The sequence below is a fragment of the Asparagus officinalis genome, chromosome 8, assembly GCF_001876935.1.
Source record: "Asparagus officinalis chromosome 8, Aspof.V1, whole genome shotgun sequence".
Lineage (NCBI taxonomy): Eukaryota > Viridiplantae > Streptophyta > Magnoliopsida > Asparagales > Asparagaceae > Asparagus > Asparagus officinalis.
This window is the reverse complement of record NC_033801.1, coordinates 6,982,238-7,003,169: the sequence shown is the minus strand read 5'-3', so window position 1 is coordinate 7,003,169 and position 20,932 is coordinate 6,982,238. Positions and strand designations below refer to the sequence as shown.

Here is a 20,932-nt window from a genome sequence, read left to right as displayed (position 1 = left end):
TTTGTTGGGGAAGTTGCGTAGAATGGTCTGCGAATAGCTTCAATTCTTGACTTCTTTATCTTTTAGCTTATTCAGTGCTTTGTAGAATAGCTAAGATTCCTCCGGTGCTGCGTTTATCGCGTGCCCGTCGTCGAAGTCTTGAATCAGAACTGTTGTTGAAGAACTTAAGAAATAGTTTATACTCATATGCTCTATTGGAGTGTTCGGGAAATAGTGTAACCTCATATACCCGTTGGGAGGTAATCAGGTTATTCTTAAGAATATTTTGAGTAATATTCTCCAGAAACTTCCTGTTGAGATTAGGGAAATAGTTTAGACTCGTATACCTATTGGAGTATTCTGGTCTCTTGTTTGTTGGTAGAGATGAACCCGATGATGGAGAGGAAGAATTTTATATTCTATCTCCTGGTCTCTTGTTTGTTGGTAGAGATGAACCCGATGATGGAGAGGAAGAATTTTATATTCTATCTCCTGGTCTCTTGTTTGTTGGTAGAGATGAACCCGATGATGGAGAGGAAGAATTTTATATTCTATCTCCTGGTCTCTTGTTTGTTGGTAGAGATGAACCCGATGATGGAGAGGAAGAATTTTATATTCTATCTCCTGGTCTCTTGTTTGTTGGTAGAGATGAACCCGATGATGGAGAGGAAGAATTTTATATTCTATCTCCTGGAGTAAAGAAACTCAAAGTGGGATCTCCACTTAGAGAATCTGGATTGGTTTGAATAATCCTAACTGTCATAAGGTTTGATTACTCAATTCAAAAGTGGACCCTTCGTTCGCAAAAAATGAATCGAAAGGAGATTTTGGTTGTGGTCCTAACTGTAGTAAGGTTTGACCAAGTTGGAGTTTTGAGACGATCCTAACTGTTTAAAGGTTTGATCGTTCAATTTGTGGACCTCTCGTTCATGGAACGAATCGAGAGGGGATTTTGGCTTTGGTCCTAACTGTTTAAAGGTTTGACCAAGATGGGAATTTGAGACGATCCTAACTGTTTAAAGGTTTGATCGTTCAATTTGTGGACCTCTCGTTCATGGAACGAATCGAGAGGGGATTTTGGCTTTGGTCCTAACTGTTTAAAGGTTTGACCAAGATGGGAATTTGAGACGATCCTAACTGTTTAAAGGTTTGATCGTTCAATTTGTGGACCTCTCGTTCATGGAACGAATCGAGAGGGGATTTTAGCTTTGGTCCTAACTGTTTAAAGGTTTGATCAAAATGGGAATTTCGAGACGATCCTAACTGTTTAAAGGTTTGATCGTTCAATTTGTGGACCTCTCGTTCATGGAACGAATCGAGAGGGGATTTTGGCTTTGGTCCTAACTGTTTAAAGGTTTGACCAAAATGGGAATTTTGAGACGATCCTAACTGTTTAAAGGTTTGATCGTTCAATTTGTGGACCTCTCGTTCATGGAACGAATCGAGAGGGGATTTTGGATTTGGTCCTAACTGTTTAAAGGTTTGACCAAAATGGGAATTTAAGACGATCCTAACTGTTTAAAGGTTTGATCGTTTAATTTGTGGACCTCTCGTTCATGGAACGAATCGAGAGGGGATTTTGGATTTGGTCCTAACTGTTTAAAGGTTTGACCAAAATGGGAATTGGACCTCTCGTTCATGGAACGAATCAAGAGGGGATTTTAGCTTTGGTCCTAACTGTTTAAAGGTTTGACCAAAATGGGAATTTTGAGAGGGAAGATTGATCTAAAGAGGTGATCGAATCTCATCTTAGCAAAAGAGTATTCGGAAGTCATAGTAGGAGTTTAGTGTTTATCACTTTGTTCATAATGATCGGGGTTATCCCTAAGAATATTACATTTAATATTCTTCCGGAAACTTCCCGTTACATGAATTATCCACCCCCCAGCTTTCTTTGCAAAACTGGGTGTAACGAGGAGTACATTATCCTCAGTCGCATGTTCGAGTTATCCTTAAGAATATAAGATTCTCCAGGAACTTCCCGTTACATAAATCATCCACCCCCAGCTTCCTTTGCGAAACCGGGTTTAACATTGTACTCAGTTGGATGACCGAGAAGCAGTTTATACTCATACACTCTTTGGAGTGTGGGGAAACAGTTTATACTCGTGCACCCACTGGAGTTGTATGGTCGTCTTTACTCGACTTCTTTCGTCGTTATGACGCCGGAGTCAATTAAGGCTTGGATTTTGTTTTTGAGTCCAAAGCAAATCTCGGTGGGATGAAGAACCCTTCTGTGGTACGCACAGTAGTTTGGATCCGTAATCCTCTTAGCTCCATCCTGATCTTTAATAGGTGGTAGCTCGATTTTGTCATTAGCGAGGAGGTATTCCAATATGGCTGGAGCTTCATCATCTTCGAAAGAATATTCCTTTTGAAACCTCGGGTCGAGAGTCACATTCTCAACGATTGCAGATGTCATTGGTTGCCAGCGATTGCAGATGTCGTCGGTCGGATTCTCTCAGCTTTCTTTCTTTTAAGAAAGTGCTCAGCTGGTTCACCCCGAGATTTTAACTCCTTCCAAGTTGTGGATGGCACGACCCCCAGAGCTTCCAGGACATCGATGGAGAGGTTATTGTGGCATGTTTGCAGGATAAACTCCTCTGTAATAGGATCTCTGCAATTCATTACCATGTTACGGAAGCGCTTGACAAAATTGTCAACTGACTCTCCGTCTTTTTGCTTCTCATCCAAAAGGGTTCCGATTGACACTTCGGTGTCATCATCGAAGAAATTACTGAGGAACAAACTTTCCATGTCATCCCAGCAATTAACGCTCTCTGGCTTGAGCCGTCGGTACCAATCGAAGGCGGGCCCACGAAGGGTGCCAACGAATGACCGGACCATTAAAGCCTCGTCTCCCCCCCTCTAGGGCCTTTTAGTAATGACTTATATTTTAAGGCAATTGAGGACTCATGAGCAAAATTTTCTCACACATGATTTAAAGCCGACAGTAGTGGTTTTCGCATTGAAGAAGTAAAGACATCATTCCTATGGAGTACCAAAGAAACTATACACGGATTATTAGAGTTTGGAAGTACCTTTATCCCAAAAGAAGTATAACCAGAGGCACCGGCAAAGAGTCCAGTTTATTAAAGATTATGAGTTTGCGATTTAGTATTAATTAGGAAAAGACGAGCGTTGTAGTAGACACGTTGAGAAGGAAGCGTCGTTGAGAGATTATAGTTTTAAAATGTTTAATGTTTATTGTATCGAGAACTTTAAACTCTCAGCCAGATTAGCTTTAGACAGGAGATTAGCAGAAACAACATTTTCTTAGGAGCTTTATCAGTGAAGTCATCTTGGAGTTATGGAAAGATCAGTACCCAGTTAAGAGATTCTTAGATTAAAAATCCAAAAGAAGGTAACTTCTATAAAGATTTAAGCAAAATGAACTATTGAAACAGACGGGGGTTTCTAAATGGAAGGTCGGCTAGTGATGTCGGGTTATCCACAACTTAAGAAGGATTTATCGGATGAGGCATATCGTACATCTAGACACATCGAAAATGTACAAAGAGTTGAAAGGACGTGTTAACGGAGCGGCGTGCGTAAGGAGATTTTGAAATATGTAGCTAAATGTTCTACCTTCTAATAAGTGAAGGCAGTACGTCAGAGACCAGCTAGAACCCTACAGCCTTTACCCATTCCAGAGTGAAAGTGGGAAGATATATCTATGAATTTCATTAAAGGGATGCTAAGATCAAAGAAAGAAAATGAATCTTTTGGATGATAATTGATTCGTTGATGTAGTCGGTGAAATTTTGCTGTGAAAACGACTTGTACAGTGGAGATGTATGCAAAGATATTTGTCCAGGAAATAGTATGATTTCATGAAAGTTGGTTTTGTCATGGAATTCATTATATCTTCGTTTGATTACAACAAATTCAAAGAAATAGCCTTTTTATAAGACTTCTTTTACACAACAAAATGAAAATTACAACTCTTGGGAAACAAACGCAGGATCGTTGTTTGGATCACTGCTTGCGTGGGATCTTTGCCTGTGCCGGGGGTGCGTTAGCCCGTGGACCACCAAATCACAGATTCTGATCGAATCGTGAGGGGTTTATGATTCTGACTTCGTTTATCGAAGTGAGAACTTGAAACGATATCTTATCAAGGTAAGATAATCGTTCTTCTTGAAATCAAGTCAAAGCCTGAATATCAAGGAGTTACCAGAAGCTCGAGTACTCTGTCTTCTCTGCTCTGGAATCAGCCTATGGATGCTCTCTGATCAGCCTTGGATCTCTGCTGGAAGCCCCCTCAAAGAAATCACCTCGGGGGTATTTATAATCTCTGTATGAACAGTGCTCGCGAGACAGCGTTTGCTGTCTCGGCGGGCGAGACAGCGTTTGCTGTCTCGCTGGCCGAGACAGTGTTTGCTGTCTCGCCCAGCGAGACAGTAAATTTGCTGTCTCGCCCAGCGAGACAGTAAATACTATCTTGGAAAACGAATATTCTTGACAGTTTCTTGCTGTAACTGTCTTCCCACGTTTTAAACTCCGTTATTCTGGCAGTTATCAACGTGATTCTCGCCCACGACGTTCCCCACGTTCTTGAACAGTTGGTGGCCACGTGTCGGCGGTTATAAAGTGGTTTCTAACTTCTTTGAAAACTGTCTCATGGGCGAGACAGAGAATGCTGTCTCGCCTGCGAGACAGAGAATGCTGTCTCGCCTGGCGAGACAGTAAAGACTGTCTCGCGTGCGAGACATCCCAAACTTGTGTTCTTCTGCCTTTTTGGATGATTTCCTCTTGAGCTGTATTTGGATATCTTTCAGCATTTTTTGACGCCTACAGTTTTAAATCCTTTTTATTAGTAAGTCAAATTAGTACAGATTGAAGTTCCTTTTGAAGCTATGAACAGCCTATGGACCAGCTAAACTAGCCTACTTTTAGTAAAATCTCAACATTATATTTCTTAATTACTTAGGGATTCATGGTTATTAAAAATGTTAGTAGCTTCCTGATGGCTTCACATTGATAATTCTATCTATCAGATGATAGAGTTAAATTTTCTACATTGTTTTGTGCAGCTAACTACAAATTCCTTAATATTAGTACAATGTCTTTCTCGTCCCCATTATTTTCATTGGCACGTTTTTTTTTTATAAGTAATGTATAAATTGATATCCTTTAGATGAATTGTCATTGATGTAGACCATTCTGTAGGTTACGGGATGAACGTGGTCATATCATTGAGCATACGCAGGTAAGATTTGCTTAATCTTTTTAATATACATGTTTTTACCTCATAGAGAATTCAAACATTAATCACGAGTCACAACTAAAATTGGCTGCAATATATTATACTGTAAACATTTTGCATTCAAACCCTCGGATGTATTATAAACAGAATTTATGAATTTGGTGAAAAATGTTGAATTAGTTAGCATTTAGGGTTAATTGTGTTGGCTAATTACATGTCAGCTTTCTACGTATTCATATTCCTAATTATTTATAAAATCATTAGATATTAGTGTAAGGAAAGGATACTCTAGTTTAGTCCGTTTTTATTCCCTTGATATAATTCTTTACACAATTATCAGTGTCTATCTCTCACCAATTTAAAATTTATGGTCTTTGAAACAGCTAAAATTGCTTGATGAATTTCTCAACATTTTGCTTTTATGTTCTTTTGCTTTGTTGATCTGCATGATGTACCCTTCGTTCTGATCTCTGTCATATTTTTGCTAGCCAATTTGTTGTCCTTGTGGGCCACAACATCGAGTTCCTTCCTCTTGCGGCAACTTCTGTAAGTACTTTGACTATTGCTCACCTTTAACTGACTTTATTTGCTTCTATTTCTGTACCTTCCCTCAAGGGAAAAAGGCTAACAATTCTGTAATACACCAATAGTTGATGCACTGATGAAAGGAAAGGCCAATACTGCTCATTGTCTACGATTTCCAGGTGAATGGTATGGTATCCAGAATCATGTTTAAACTTCTGCTGTTATATTTTATGAGCATTCAAAAATTTTTATTGGTTTTAGGCATATGGAATACTGATTATATCTTGGGTAGTCAGCATCTTTTCTGTCATATTTTTAATATACGCTTTGATGGCGCACATCTAAAACTTGGCTATTCGTATGCTCTGTTGTACTCTAGAAGGTTGTTATGGCAATGTTTCAAAAATAAAAATATATTATCGAGATTATAGAATCACGTGACTTATTGAATGCTGTGACTATATCTCAGTGCGACCATGCGTGATCTATATAGCACGGACACGGATCAGACACGGCCATCCGACACGCCGACACGAGGCAAATCCTAAAAAATACATAGGATACGTGTGTTTGACACGTGTGTCCGACACGGACACGACACGACACGGCTTCATGTTATGCGTGTCCGTGCTGTTTGACACGTGTGTCCGACACGGACACGACACGACACGGCTTCATGTTATGCGTGTCCGTGCTTCATAGTGCGTGATTTGCTGGATTGATGCACCAATTATGATATAGGCAAATGCCTTTGTTAATGGTTTAGTTTTTGAAATATGCAAAGAAAATTCTTGGTCAAATTGAAGACATGAAGAAGAAATTGATTTTTCCTGATTATATATTTTGCTATGCCAGTGGCTCTATTGTCTATATAGGCTTCTAACTTTGTAGATTTTCTTTATTAGAAAATGCTCATGGTATGATATCCAGAATCATGTTTAAACTTCTGCTGTTATATTTTATGAGCATTCAAACTTTTTTTTATAGGTTTTCAGTATGGGATACTAGTATACCTTGGGTAATCAACATATTTTTTGTCATATCTACTCCTCTATACAAATGGGAGAACCCAAAATTCACTATTCATGTTACAGTAAATACTACAGTAGAATTTACTGCACAACATTATTAATGTAGCAAGCATGAACCGGGCGCTGTGATTTTTTGGAAAAATGCTGTAGTACGTGGGAATACTGTAGCAGAGTGTGTGAGGGGGGGGGGGGAATGTAGCAATTCCAAAGCAAAAAGTACTGTAGCAGTTATAACCGGGATTACTATAGCGGGAAAAATATGACGTGCTTTGCACGGTGTTCACACTAGTTTTAATATAAGCTGTCATGGTATATCTAAAACTTGGCTATTTAGATGCTCTGTTGTACTCTAGAAGGTTGTTAAGGTCACAATCATAGTTTAATATTGGAAATTATGGAAACACGTGACTTTTTGAATGCTGTGGCTAGATATTATAGAGTAGACATGCATGATTTGCTGGTTTGATGCAACAATTATGAAATAAGAAAAGGCGGTTCCTTGTTAAATCCTACACTTGCAACATATGGAAACTGATTTTAATGATTTAGTTTTGAAATATGCAAAGAAATTTCTTGGTCAAAATGAAGGCATGCAGTAGTAATTGATTTTACCTGATTATATATTTTGTTATACTTATGCCAGTAGCTCTATTGTTTACATAGGCATCTATCTTTTTAGATTTTTTTAATTAGAAAATGCTTACGATATATATATTCTCAGTCTTGCAAGCATTGAGATAAAATTTGGATAATTTCATTTTTTAATCTCTCCCTTGTATGATGAGAGGCTAATATCAGTAGTTTTTATTGTTAGGTTCCATGTTTTTGGCATTGGAAAGCGATCACTTGGCTTTAATGTTCACATCCAGGTGAAAAAAGGATCTTCTATTTCGGTAGGTTTTCTTGATTGCGGACTGGTTTCACCATTATTCTGATTTATATGATTTTTCTTGTAATGTAAGAATGTCTATTCTCTAGTATATTTTTTGTGCAGTGTAATATGGCTACCTTCTCTTATATATATCGTATTTCTGTACATCTAGCAGTTGCATATCCATTGCCAATACTGCTCTTGAAGACATTGCCTAAATCAAGCTGCCAGAAAGCTAGTAGCTAACAGTTAGTGAGTAGCAAGAGTAGGGTTGTTATTATGACTATACAGCCTGTACTTTTTGTGGAGATAAATAGGGATGGAAATATTCCTTTGACCTTTGGAAAGCATATAATCATGGAAATTATAGCAAAACTCGTTGGCAATTATAGCAAAACTCGTGGCCTAGGAAGTCAAAACACGACCGAGATAAATCATCTTTGATTGATATTCAAGATATGACTCGTCAGATTATGAGAAGCATTCAATGCGGTCTCTATATGATTCAAATCGTAAAAAAAATTGTCTCCTCAAATATACAGTAATATAGGCTGATCATCATGATCATACTAACTGCAGTCTGCAGGTATTATCTATACGGAATTATATTCAACTTTAAGGAATTATGCTGAAAAAGTACATAATTGAAAACCTTCTTGCAACTATAAAGATCATTTCACTTATTGTACCAGCCTCACATTTGGTATCAACCTCGTCACATAATTATTTTATTAATTTAGAGATAATAAAGCTAACAGAGCCCTGAAAATCTGGATATATGCAGCTAACAGAGATGCTTCCCATTTCTCTGCTTTTGCATGATCCTCTTGTCATTTTATGAGGTTGACAACTACAGTTCAACAATCCATTATTTAGCTTATTTCTTAGTGAGATTATTCCTTTGTGTTGCATACTAATGTTAGTGAACAAATATGACAATTCAGTAAACACTTAACACCCCTCCCTCCCTCCTTCTCTCTCACCCCCAGCCTTTATTGTATCTATGTACTGTGCAATTTATCTCTAATAATTAAATTTATTTGTTTATACCCATTCTGTTTTCAACAAGTTAAATAAAAAATTCTTTTTCTGTTGCTACTTTCAGTGATCATGTTTGATGTTGAACTTATTTCCCTTGTTTCATTGACATCATTCAATCCTTTGTTATTTTAAAATGAATTATCATCTATTATGGAAGTTTGAGCCATGGGTTCCATATCACGTAAGTTGACTGATCTTGATCTTCCAGATATTTGAAAATGTCAAAAGAATATTTGTTTCTTACCTTTCACATATGACTATCAATATTTTACTGAATGATTGTTAACTAAGTGCTTATGTCATTTCTCTTACCTAGCTGTGATTATTGTAATATTCCTTTCAGGAGGTCATTGTCGGTCCTGAAAATAGGACAGTATTATCTGCGGACAACTTTCTGAGAGTCAATCTTGTTGGTGACTTTGTTGGCTATACAAGTATTCCATCATTTGAGGATTTCTATCTAGTAACTCCTCGATTGGTATGTTATACAATTATCAATTTCTTACTATTATTTCAAGTTCTAGTAGTCATTGTCAGTTTCTGATGTATTGTAAAACAATCCAACGATATTTAGTTGATGTTTGTGGGAAAGCATTAAAAAGACAGAAGTTTGAGAGTTTGAAGAATTTCTAAGCTTTGCGTCGAAGTTCAAAAACGCAATTTGTGTGGCTGGGTATGCGGCGAAAAAACCATAGTGAGATACCTGCATCAAGCAATTATATAGAAAAATATTATCGCAGTCACATCCAAAGATTATGTGATCTCATAATTCTCATGGGCCTGTAAATTCAGGCCAATAAAAGAATATTCAGTGGCTATCAGGTCCAAATTTTGATGTGATGCTGACCTCTTTAACTTAATTTCAGAAAGTTTAGTGTGTTTATGTTCCCTCCTATTTCAGAATGATGTATATATTGAAATTCTGACACATCCATAATATTTATATATAAAGACCAGATTTGACTTTGTGATTGCTAACTTCTTCTTGAAGGTGGCTGCAGGTCAACCACAAAGTTTTGGGAATAACTATTCTAAATGGATGCTGTTGGAGAGAGTAAGATTTACACTAGACGGTCTTGAATGTAACAAGATTGGTGTTAGTTATGAAGCGTATAGGGGCCAACCAAACTTTTGTTCATCACCATTTTGGAGTTGCTTGCATAATCAGTTATCGGATTTTTGGGAGGTCAGTATCCTCATCTCCTGTCATTTTCGTCTTGATGAACTTATCCTTTTCGTCCCACATGTGAAATGGTTTTTGAAAGATAAGTTTCATCCGTGAGTCTTGTTTCAGATGCTTTTTATGTTCCTTTCTACTTTTCCAAATTCCTGTTTGTTTGAACTGGTTTATTTTCTAAAAGTTTAACCAGATCTATATATTGTGGATGGAGGAATGTTTTAAGCCCCTTTATTCTCTGTAATCGTGTTGGAATTATCACAGTAGTAGACTCAACATCTTTTTCCTTGTTGTGTTGTATAATATATGAATAATTGTTGCTAAGAGCAAATATTGCTCTTCAAACCATTTACCTTAGTAGAAATGAGACTGATGCAACTAATGCTGGCTATTTAATTATTTTATCTAGTCTCCTTTTTATGTTTTATAGGCTGACCAAAATCGGATAAGCAGGAGGCAGCCACCACAATATGTCGTTGAAGGAAGATTCGAAAGAGTCAATCAACATCCAGTTGCGTTTTCTATTATTTTGTTATTTCTTTACCAATATTTTTTTTGAAGTTTGACCATCTTTTGACCGGTACAGAATGCAGGAATAAATTCATTTTCAGTAGGGATCACAGAAGTTCTTAATACCAATCTACTGATAGAATTGAGTGCTGATGACATACAATATGTCTATCAAAGGTACTACATCTTAACCACTCTAATTCTACCCTTGAATGGGGTATACATTCCATACTTTAGTTTGGATATTTGGATTTCTGAATATAGTGAGGTCAATGGCGGGCATGTTTAAGCTTTATTATCAGATATCGTGCACTCAAATATACATGTGAAAGCCTGCATTCTTTATTATACACAAACATGTACCTTCATGCGTTCATAAAGATTTCTAGGCATAGAAATCTTCAATACATGTGTGCATATGAATACCTGCTGCAATAATAAAAATCCGAACCTATCAGCATGCAAACGCATGCGCACGCACACACACACAGTTAGACGTGGCTCCTGCTTACAAGATCTGGAAGCAAATCCTTCAATTGGAATCTAACAGCGAGGTATTCATAAGCAATTGCTTTACAACCTAAGAATACACGTAAGTTAAATTTCAAATAATTCTGAGTTGTCTTTCTCATGAATCACAGATGGCTACAGAATGGACGGTGATGAGTGGCCTTCTAAATAAAGCCATATTGTGTGACACAAAATTTGAGATTCAAATTAATTGATCTTCATCTAAACACTTTGAAATCCTTACATATCGTAAAGATTTCTATTAAATAAAATCATGCAGCCTCACCCCCCCCCCTAGCTAGTAATTTCCAATCCTATAAAGGTTCCACATCCTATCCGCATTAATGCTCCAGTGGCTACTGCCTGCCTCCTCTTCTTGTTTCTTCAACTGTTCTTTCCTCTGTCAAAACTTGTTCTTTGTTGTCAGGGTGCACAACTGATCATCCATAACGACATTACTTATTACTTGTCCTTCTTTTCCAGACTTAATTGTCGCCAATAACTTTCCTGTCACATTCAAGAAAGCTAATCTTGCTCAAGCTTATTATTACCATGGTCAGAAGAGAGTCGTTGAGAGGAAAACATACATTTAAAGTAGCTTATCTCATTTTTTTTATCATATATTCTATGGAGGTACTCTAGTTTTTTGCTCGCTTAACTTTTGCATAGTTGACATCTTATCTCATATTCCATCTCGCTCTCTTTAGGTTCCCTTTTCCCATTCTTCTTTTTTGGTAGTCTCTATTCTCTTTTTCCTGATAAGTGTCATACTGAAGTTTCAATAAATTTTCCTGTGGCAACATGAGAATGTGTATCTATATGTATTCACTAGTTATCTGTTGGGTTCTAGAGGATAATATCATTTATTTACTAGTTATTATCTTACACTTTATTTCCTATATGTATACCTATATATGTAGCATCTTTCTTCATATTTAGGCAAACCAGATTTTCATTTATGATCTATCGTTCATCAAAATGGTGAGATTGGGGATGACATAGTTAATCAAATCAAATCAGGATGGTTAGGATGGTGGAATGTTTTTGGGGTCTTATGTGACCTTAGAATACTCATGAAAATAGAAGGGAAGAAAATTCCATAAGACAAGTATAAGGTTGCAATGCTTTTATGGATAAGAATGTTGAGTTATTAAGAAACAACGGGTGCATAAATGAGTGCAGCAGATATGAGGATGCTACGATGGCCTTCTGATTGCACACTAAGAGATGGGATAAGAAATGAGTGAATCCATGGAGGTTTATCCTATTTAGGATAAATTGATAAAATGAGAGTAAACTGATCGAGATGGTTTGATCATGTGCATTAGAGAGGCCCACTAAGTGCACAAGTTAGGAGAAATGACAAGATTATAGTGAATGGTACAATGAGTAGAGGTAGGCCTAAGATAACTTATTTGGAAGCAATTAACAACGATATCATAAAAATGAATGGAGGAGACAAACCTTAATGTAACTAAACGGGACAATAGAAGTCATGTTGCTGACCCCAACAATTTAGGATAAAGGCTTGTTGTTGTTGTTGTTGTATATTTTCACTATTTGATGTTCCAGTAACCTTGCTATGTTGTCAAGTAACATTCCACTTTCTCCATATAGTAACCGCTTTACCTGTTGATGCTTGAACTATTAATAGCCTTTTGGATTCTCTGCCATAGGCTAAGTGCACTCCTCATTGGTTGATACATCAGGCTTTTATTGATGGTAGTTTTCTTTGCCCGTGATCTAGAAGGATCAATGGCTAATAAATGCATTTAATAAGTAGCTAGAAGTTCTGCCCATAAAATGTCTACCATCTTTCTAAAAGCTGGCTAAATTTTGGAACATGTGTCATGCATATAAATTGCTAGAAATACAGAGAGATTTAATACCTCTAAACAGGTTGTTTTATATGATTGTCTATTTTACCTGATTTCCTCCCATGTTTTATTTAATATCATATTAAAGTTCATCAAATCATATCTAATTGCATTCTTTTTTTAAAAATAGTATAAAATTCATTAGCAATATCTATTAGTTGCATCTGCCAATTCCTTGTAATATTTCTTTTTCAGAAGTCCTGGAAAGATCGTAAGCATAAATATCCCAACATTTGAAGCTCTTACACAATTTGGTACTGCTACAGTAGCAACCAAGAACACTGGTAAATTAGAAGCATCATATAGCCTAACGGTATGTTTACTGGTTATTCATGTAAGTTCATATGTTGATGTATAAGTGTGTGTGTATTAGGAAAATGCCCATGCCATGCTTATGAAAATTCTGAGCTCTTATTTTCTATTGCAAAATTAAAGAACAGAAAAATATGTAATCAAGTCCAATGGTCAAGATTAATATTTCTAGATACTTATTGCAGCCAGAGCTTCATCTCTTGACACTTTGATAGTGTAGTTTCCTTTCACAAATAATTCTTATTTATCTTTGATATTTTTCTTATATCAGTAATTTGCATTTGCAGTTTGACTGCCTGAGGGGCGTTAACTATATGGAGGTATTCTCCATCTTTTTTTAATCTGGTACAGTGCCTTGTTCTATTATTTATTGAAATGATTTTCTACCAGTATATATATTCCTGCTTGTTGATAATAGTGTATTGTAGTGGGTTTTAGTCCCACATTGCTTGGGAGAACAAACCTCACACTCCTCTACTTGTATAAATATATGTGCACACTCAATATTCAATTCAAGGGAAATTTACCCAAGATTCTCTCTCTCTCTCTTACTTTAACATGGTATCAGAGCTAGGGCTATTTCCCTTTCAATAAAATTTTTAACGCTTTTGCGTTCTTTTGCCAAATCTTGGCCTTATTGCTTTGCAGCCGTTTAATGTTTTATTTTTTTTATTTTTATTTTTAATTATTTGGCGTTCATCTGCCAGATATTTTGGCCTTGTCGTTTTGCGGCCTCTTAACGCGTTTCGCGTTCTCGTTTAACCTTCGGGTTCTATTTTAAACCTTCGGGTTTCATTCTAACCTTCGGGTTCTATTTTAAACCTTCGGGTTTCATTCTAACCTTCGGGTTCTATTTTAACGGCATTGTCGTTTCAAGACCGTCTCTCGGTCTCAAATTAACGGCATCGTCGTTTCAAGCCGTCTCTCGGCCTCAAACGAACGACATTAGTAACAGCATCTCGACATCTTAACGTCTCAAGATTGCTGTTATGGCTCCTTCAGAGAAGATTCCCAAACCACCTTTGCCCCTCAATGATCAAAGTGACTGGGCAGGGTGGTCCACCATTGTCACCAATGCCTTGCGTGGCGCTGGTTTGCTTGATCATCTCACCAGTACGGGACCAGTTCCACCGTCCATCAGCACTGTTGCTTCATCCAGTACTATTGCCTCTGGCAGTGGTGATGTCGATCTTCAGACTGCTCGTGCTCTCTATGTCAAGGAGAGTTCAGAGTGGCAATTGCAGGAATTTCGTGTTATGGATTATCTCACTCGCTGTGTTGGCTCTGGTCTCACTGTCGAGATTGGCTCGCTTCCCTCTGCTCAGGCCATGTGGACTCGTCTCACTGAGCGTTTCACTGAGTGCTCGGGTGCACGGGAGGCATATCTTCTGCAACGCATTTCTCTACAACGCAAAGGTAGTTCATCTCTGCAGTCCCATTTTGGACAAATGCAAGCTTTTTGGACAGAGTTACGCTCCATGCTTCCTGGACGTAATTCCACATATGAAGACTGGCTAGCCTGGTACGAACGGCATGAGGTGCATCAATTGTTTCAGTCCCTTCCTGAATATTCAACTATGGCTGATCAACTACTTCACCAGCCTCAATTTCCGACTTTGGCCTCAGTTATGGGAGCTCTCACTGCTTATGAGACCCGGCAGCAGACAGCACGACTCAATTTGTCAACAGACACTCCTACCTCTTCACTCGAGACTGTTTTGTCTGTACCTGTCACTGCTCCTGTTATGAATTATACTTCTCCACAGGCTCCCTCTCCACAGGCTCGATCTAAGCTCTCTTGCAAATATTGTAAGAAGGAAGGACACCGCATTGAGACATGCTTCAAGCTTCATCCTGAGTTACGTTCCTCAGGTACTGGACGTGGTCGGCGACCCCCTCAGTCTCAACCCTCTCGTACACCAGGATTGTTGGCCAATGCTATACCTTCTACTACTTCAGACTCTACTATTCAAGCTATTGAAAGTCTTCGCCGTCAACTTGATGCTTTTCAACATATCACCTCTACATCCGCCGCACAACTCTCTGGTATGCATTTTGCTGGTTCTTCAGCTAATCCTTCAGTCTCTGGTATGAATGATCTCTGGATTTTTGACTCTGGTTGTTCCTTTCATATGACTTGTAATGCCTCACTTTTATCCTCTGTCTTTACTTCATCCTCTCTTCCTCCTATCTACACAGCTGCTGGACAACCATTGTCCATTACTCAGTATGGCTCTATTACCCCACAAAATGATCCATCTGGTCGTCTAACACTTGGTCCCGTCTATGTGGCTCCACAATTGTGCTTGAATTTAATTTCTATTAGCTCTTTATGCATGGCGGGCCTGTTTGTCTCATTTTCTTCTGATACTTGTATTGTGCAGGATCCACAGACGGGCAAGACGGTTGGGGCGGGTCGTAGGAGGCACAAACTGTATTTTCTGGAATATCTTCACCTTCCAGAGTCCATACGTCCACGTTCTCTTGTTGCTTCTCTTTGTTCGTCAAAACCCTCTACCTCGCTTCCTGCCAATTTATGGCATAGACGACTTGGTCATGTGTGTAATAAAAGGCTGGAGAGTCTTATTCAGTCTGGAGTACTTGGTCCTGTATCATCTAGTTCTAGTATTGAGTCATGTGCTGGTTGCAAATTGGCTAAATTCACTGCTTTACCATTTAAAATGAGTACATCTGTATCCACTTCCTTATTTGATTTAGTACATTCTGATATTTGGGGGCCAGCTCCTTTGCCTTCTTCATCTGGCTACTTATATTATGTTAGTTTTATCGACGATTTCTCTCGTTTTACATGGGTTTACCTACTTAAGAATCGCTCTGACGTACTTACTGCTTATCAAGCCTTCACTGCTATGATTTTCACTCAATGGCAATCTCGTATTAAAGTTTTTCGTTCTGATTGTGCCAAAGAGTACCTATCCTCTGCCATGCGCTCTATCATGTCCTCTCATGGGACTATCTTTCAACAGTCATGTCCCTACACTCATGAGCAAAATGGTGTTGCTGAACGCAAACATCGTCATATCCTCGATACTGCCCGATCAATGCTCATTTCTTACTCTGTTCCTCGTCGTTTCTGGGCTGAGGCTATTCTCACCGCGACTCATGCCATTAATATCACTCCATCTAGCTCTCTTTCCGGTGCTACTCCTTATAGTCGTGTTTATACTCATCCTCCCCGTTATGATCTAGTTCGCGTTTTTGGTTGTCGATGTTTTGTTTTTCTGCCATCTCACGAACGTGATAAATTGTCTCCCAGAGCAGTTTCTTGTGTTTATTTAGGAATTAGTTCAGAACATCGAGGTTATCGTTGTTATGATCCCGCAACTCGTCGAGTTCATATATCTCGTCATGTTCAGTTCGAAGAGGATTCTCCATATTATTCTACTTCTGATGACTTTAATTTCCTCCACTCTACCGATCATGCTTCCCCGTCCACTGCATCACCCACTTCTTCACCTCAATTTTCCTTTCGAGATCTCCCTGACATCTCTCCCTCTCCTTCTGTTGACTCTTCCTCACCTGAGTCTTCTCTTACACCATCTAATCCATATCCTGTGGACACAACTCTCACTCCAGAAAATACTGTTGATCTTCATGCACCTGCGCCAGCATCTCCCCCGCCTGAGGTTCCTCTTGCTCTTCGTCGAGGCAAACGCCCACATGTCATGCCTGCCCGGTATGCTTCTGTTACTTCTTATTCACCTATCTTTCATAACTTTCTTGCTGCCATTCATACTATTGTTGAGCCAAAGTCCTTCCAAGAGGCAGTTCAAATTCCAGAGTGGCGACAAGCTATGGCTGAGGAATTTCAAGCATTTCAGCAAACTCATACCTGGGATATTGTTCCCTGTCCTCCTGGGATCTCTCTTGTTGGCAGTAAATGGGTTTATAAGGTCAAGTTTCGTCCTGATGGCACCATTGAACGTCGAAAAGCTCGTTTAGTGGCTAGAGGTTTTACTCAGCAACAAGGTATTGATTATGAGGAGACCTTTGCTCCTGTTGCTCAGATGCCCACTGTGCGTACTCTCCTTGCGGTCGCTGCTGCTCATCGTTGGCCCTTATACCAGATGGATGTCAAAAATGCTTTTCTTCATGGCTCTTTATCAGAGACCGTATATATGCAACCGCCTCCAGGGTCAAATATTCCTCCGGGACATGTATGTCTCCTTCGTCGTGCTGTTTATGGTCTCAAACAGGCACCCCGCGCTTGGTTTGAGTGTTTTCGCGATGTTGTGCTCAAAGCGGGCTTTATAGAAAGTCATCAAGATGCTTCTCTGTTTGTTCGCACTACATCGCGTGGCAGGGTTTTATTACTCATCTATGTAGATGATATGATCATTACAGGTGATGATATGACAGGTATACAATACGCAAAATCTCAGTTGCAACAACAGTTCCACATGAAGGATCTTGGATCTCTTCGGTATTTCCTTGGTCTAGAAATTTCTCAAGGCCCGCGGGGTGTATTACTGTCTCAACAGAAGTATCTCTCAGATATTCTAAATCAAGCTGAGTTAACTGATAATACAACTGTCGATACTCCACTCCAGCAGAATGTCAAACTTTGCTCTACTGACGGTGAGCCTCTATCTGATCCTACCCGATATCGACATCTTGTTGGTCAGTTGGTCTATTTGTGCATCTCTCGACCAGATATCTCTCATGCTGTTGGTATTGTCAGTCAATTTGTTAGTGCCCCACGTTCTGTACACTATGCTGTCTTATTACGGATTCTTCGGTACCTCCGGGGTACTAGCACTCGCTCACTTTTGTTTCCTGCTACATCTAAGTTAGAGCTTTGTGCATATTCTGATGCTGATTGGGCTGGTGATCCAACTACCAGAAAGTCTACCACAGGTTATTGTATATTTCTTGGTGATTCCCTTATTTCCTGGCGAAGTAAGAAACAAGATGTTATTGCTCTTTCCAGTACTGAGGCAGAGTATCGTGCAATGTCCACAACAGCTAAAGAGATTATTCATCTTCGTCGCCTTCTCAGTGATTTCGGTATTTCTGTTACGACTCCTACTCCTCTCTACTGTGATAATAAGAGTGCCATCCAGATTGCTAATAATCCAGTATTTCATGAAAGGACCAAACATATTGAGATCGACGCTCATTTTGTCCGTCACCAAGTTATCAAGGACAAGACAATTCTACTTCCTCATGTTTCATCCGCTGACGAGCTTGCAGATTTCTTCACAAAGGCCTTACCTGTTCATCGGTTCCAGTTTCTTGTACGCAAACTCACTTTGTTTGATCCAACATGAGTTTGAAGGGGGCTGTTGATAATAGTGTATTGTAGTGGGTTTTAGTCCCACATTGCTTGGGAGAACAAACCTCACACTCCTCTACTTGTATAAATATATGTGCACACTCAATATTCAATTCAAGGGAAATTTACCCAAGATTCTCTCTCTCTCTCTTACTTTAACACTGCTAAACATTACTGCTATATGACTGCGAGATATCATATTGAACTGTTTACCATGCAGAGTAAATGAATTGGTTCTGAAAGCATTTACTTGTACTCTTTTGTATTGAAATTCCAGTAACTGCCTTGAAAATGTTTATCCGTATTTGCATAAATAAGTTAATTACTACTTTTTGTTCTTCAAGGAACATAACACACTTCAAAGATCAAATACTCAAACAGCCTTTAAAAATTTAGTTAATATTAATAATATTTAGCACTACTTGCAGTTTTACTTCGATCTTGTGCTGGCTTCTTCTCTTGCTATAGTTCATGTTAACAGTGGTAAATGGTTACTAGCACTATTTGCAGCATGATTCTGGTGAATGCTGGTCCGAAGACTACTTTCTATCAGTCGTCTCAGTTTACGGTGCTCTATAGCTTAAGTTTTCTTAGTGAGCTGGGAAAATTTTTAGTCTTTGTCCCACCAATGGCTGAACATACAATTTAGCAAACTTTGCTATTTCCAGCATTGCATCTTTTGTTTTATATCGGGTCTCTTGCCTGTATATCTAGCAATCGGCACTACTTATCCTAGTTGTAAGTAGTGCTGAATATGTTTTTTCAGTCTTTTGCGCAGACGTATCATCTTACCTGCTATATATAGCATCCACATTTTGATTACAGTAAGACATGCACATGCTGTATCTCCTCCAGTATAGTTATTAGTATACTTGTAAAATATTAACTATTTTGTCAACTTAATAGATGACCATATAAATGTTTGTCATCATATTAAAGTTTAATGGAAAATGTTCCGATGGCCTTCATATCTATATAGTATTCTGTACATGTGACTGCAGGAACAATTCTATATAATGAAACCAGAGGAGGTTATTGTTCGCTCATTTTACCTATACCCAACAACGGATCAAGCTGGGAAGTATGAATGTGCTGGTAAGTTGCAATAGGAATGGAAAATAAAGAACTCAACTTCAGCTACTATTCTTGCTTTCACCTGTTATACTCAGATGTTGATTCTGTAAAGTTTACAGCTATCTTAAAGGCTTCTGATTTTAGTGAAGTTGATCGAGCAGAGTGCCAATTCACAACTACAGCAACTATTCTTGATAATGGAACTCAGGTTCTTGATGCACCTTTAGTGTCTATATCGTGAGACAGTGAATGGTTTTGTGATTGATATTGCTGTTATTTATTTTGTTAAATTTCAATGTTATGATTTTCCATTTTAAATAGTCATTGCCAAGCCTTTCCCCATTCAAGACAGTTCAGTTGCCTGTCAAAAAGAATCTAAATGTAGGAAAGCTGCAACCAATATTTACAATGGGTTGTAAGCTGACATAAACTCCTTACGAATTTTGTGCCATATTCCTTGCCAACTGTTCGAGAGAAGGCCCTGCGAAAAAGAACAGAAGGCGACTGAAAGGTAGCGAAAGCTACCTTTTTGGTTGTTCTACTAAAGCTTATGCAACTGCTGCAGCATCTATAAATGATCAATTTAAACTTATCATAGAAATTAGGAGATGTATATAGACTTAGATACATGTCTTGTATTATAACTTGATACCTACACATTCATATCTTGATATCAGAATATACTGCACATCGTTACTGCTTTGGGTTTTTTTTCATTCTTTTCATAACTGATTATTTTCTAACTAAGAACATTGCAGATTGTCACTACAGATGAAGCGGGGAAGAGTGGCTTACATGGATTTTTCGAATCTATCAAAAGGATGCTGAAAACAGTATGGGATGCTGTAGTTGATTTCTTTACAGGTAAAACATGTAGGTATGTGTTCTCTTATTTGCATCGTCTGGGCATGGTAGACCACACACATCTATAATTATTTTCTTAATTAATTAATATAATTAATATTATTTTTTTCTTCCAAAAATGGATTAATTCTAAATTTCTACATAATTGATTTAATACTTGAAAATATATGATTTTGGGCATGGTCTAGCTATATATTAATTAGAATTTACTAGGTGTATACTATAAAAGGAGACATGGCTACTTGTGTAGTTTAAGTAAATTGCTAATTGAAATATGAGATTTGAAAATATGTTTTTTTTAGTATTTAAGGACATCCTAGTAACTCTATATGTATTAGGTATTTGAAGAAAAATCCCTGTAATTTCCTCAAAAGAAGTAGATAGGTCACACAATTAATCATAATACCATAACACTCTGACTGGCTTGTCCAGTTTATTCGCTGCGTATCTATCACCTAAATTTTCTCTCTTTGCCACAGAAATAAATGTTCGAGCTTCTTTGATATCACTTGCCACATACAGTATATATGTGTGAGTTGGATTTTGCTCTTTGGATTACTCTTGGCAATCTTTCCCGCAGGTATAATTACCTTTATTTTGTTGGTTCAAAACTGCGATTATGTTCTTAACACCAACCCAATCTAAATGGGTTCATA

The 20,932-nt window shown here is 38.1% G+C and overlaps 1 protein-coding gene across 2 annotated transcripts in view; it reads left to right on the top strand.

Moving 5' to 3' along the window:
* The window catches only part of LOC109822841 (protein HAPLESS 2), a 45,579-nt gene that overhangs the window by 23,982 nt on the left and 665 nt on the right, over positions 1-20,932 (top strand). The window contains exons 3-16 of one of the 2 annotated variants that reach the window (XM_020389100.1): positions 5,152-5,191; positions 5,677-5,734; positions 5,839-5,899; positions 7,559-7,637; positions 9,000-9,134; positions 9,648-9,842; positions 10,264-10,344; positions 10,420-10,520; positions 12,926-13,043; positions 13,330-13,362; positions 19,340-19,433; positions 19,532-19,620; positions 20,171-20,289; positions 20,756-20,856. In XM_020389100.1, coding sequence (XP_020244689.1) covers positions 5,152-5,191; positions 5,677-5,734; positions 5,839-5,899; positions 7,559-7,637; positions 9,000-9,134; positions 9,648-9,842; positions 10,264-10,344; positions 10,420-10,520; positions 12,926-13,043; positions 13,330-13,362; positions 19,340-19,433; positions 19,532-19,620; positions 20,171-20,289; positions 20,756-20,856 — 1,304 coding nt within the window. The remainder of the gene's footprint in view (positions 1-5,151; positions 5,192-5,676; positions 5,735-5,838; positions 5,900-7,558; positions 7,638-8,999; positions 9,135-9,647; positions 9,843-10,263; positions 10,345-10,419; positions 10,521-12,925; positions 13,044-13,329; positions 13,363-19,339; positions 19,434-19,531; positions 19,621-20,170; positions 20,290-20,755; positions 20,857-20,932) is intronic. The other variant, XM_020389102.1, reaches the window with a different exon arrangement.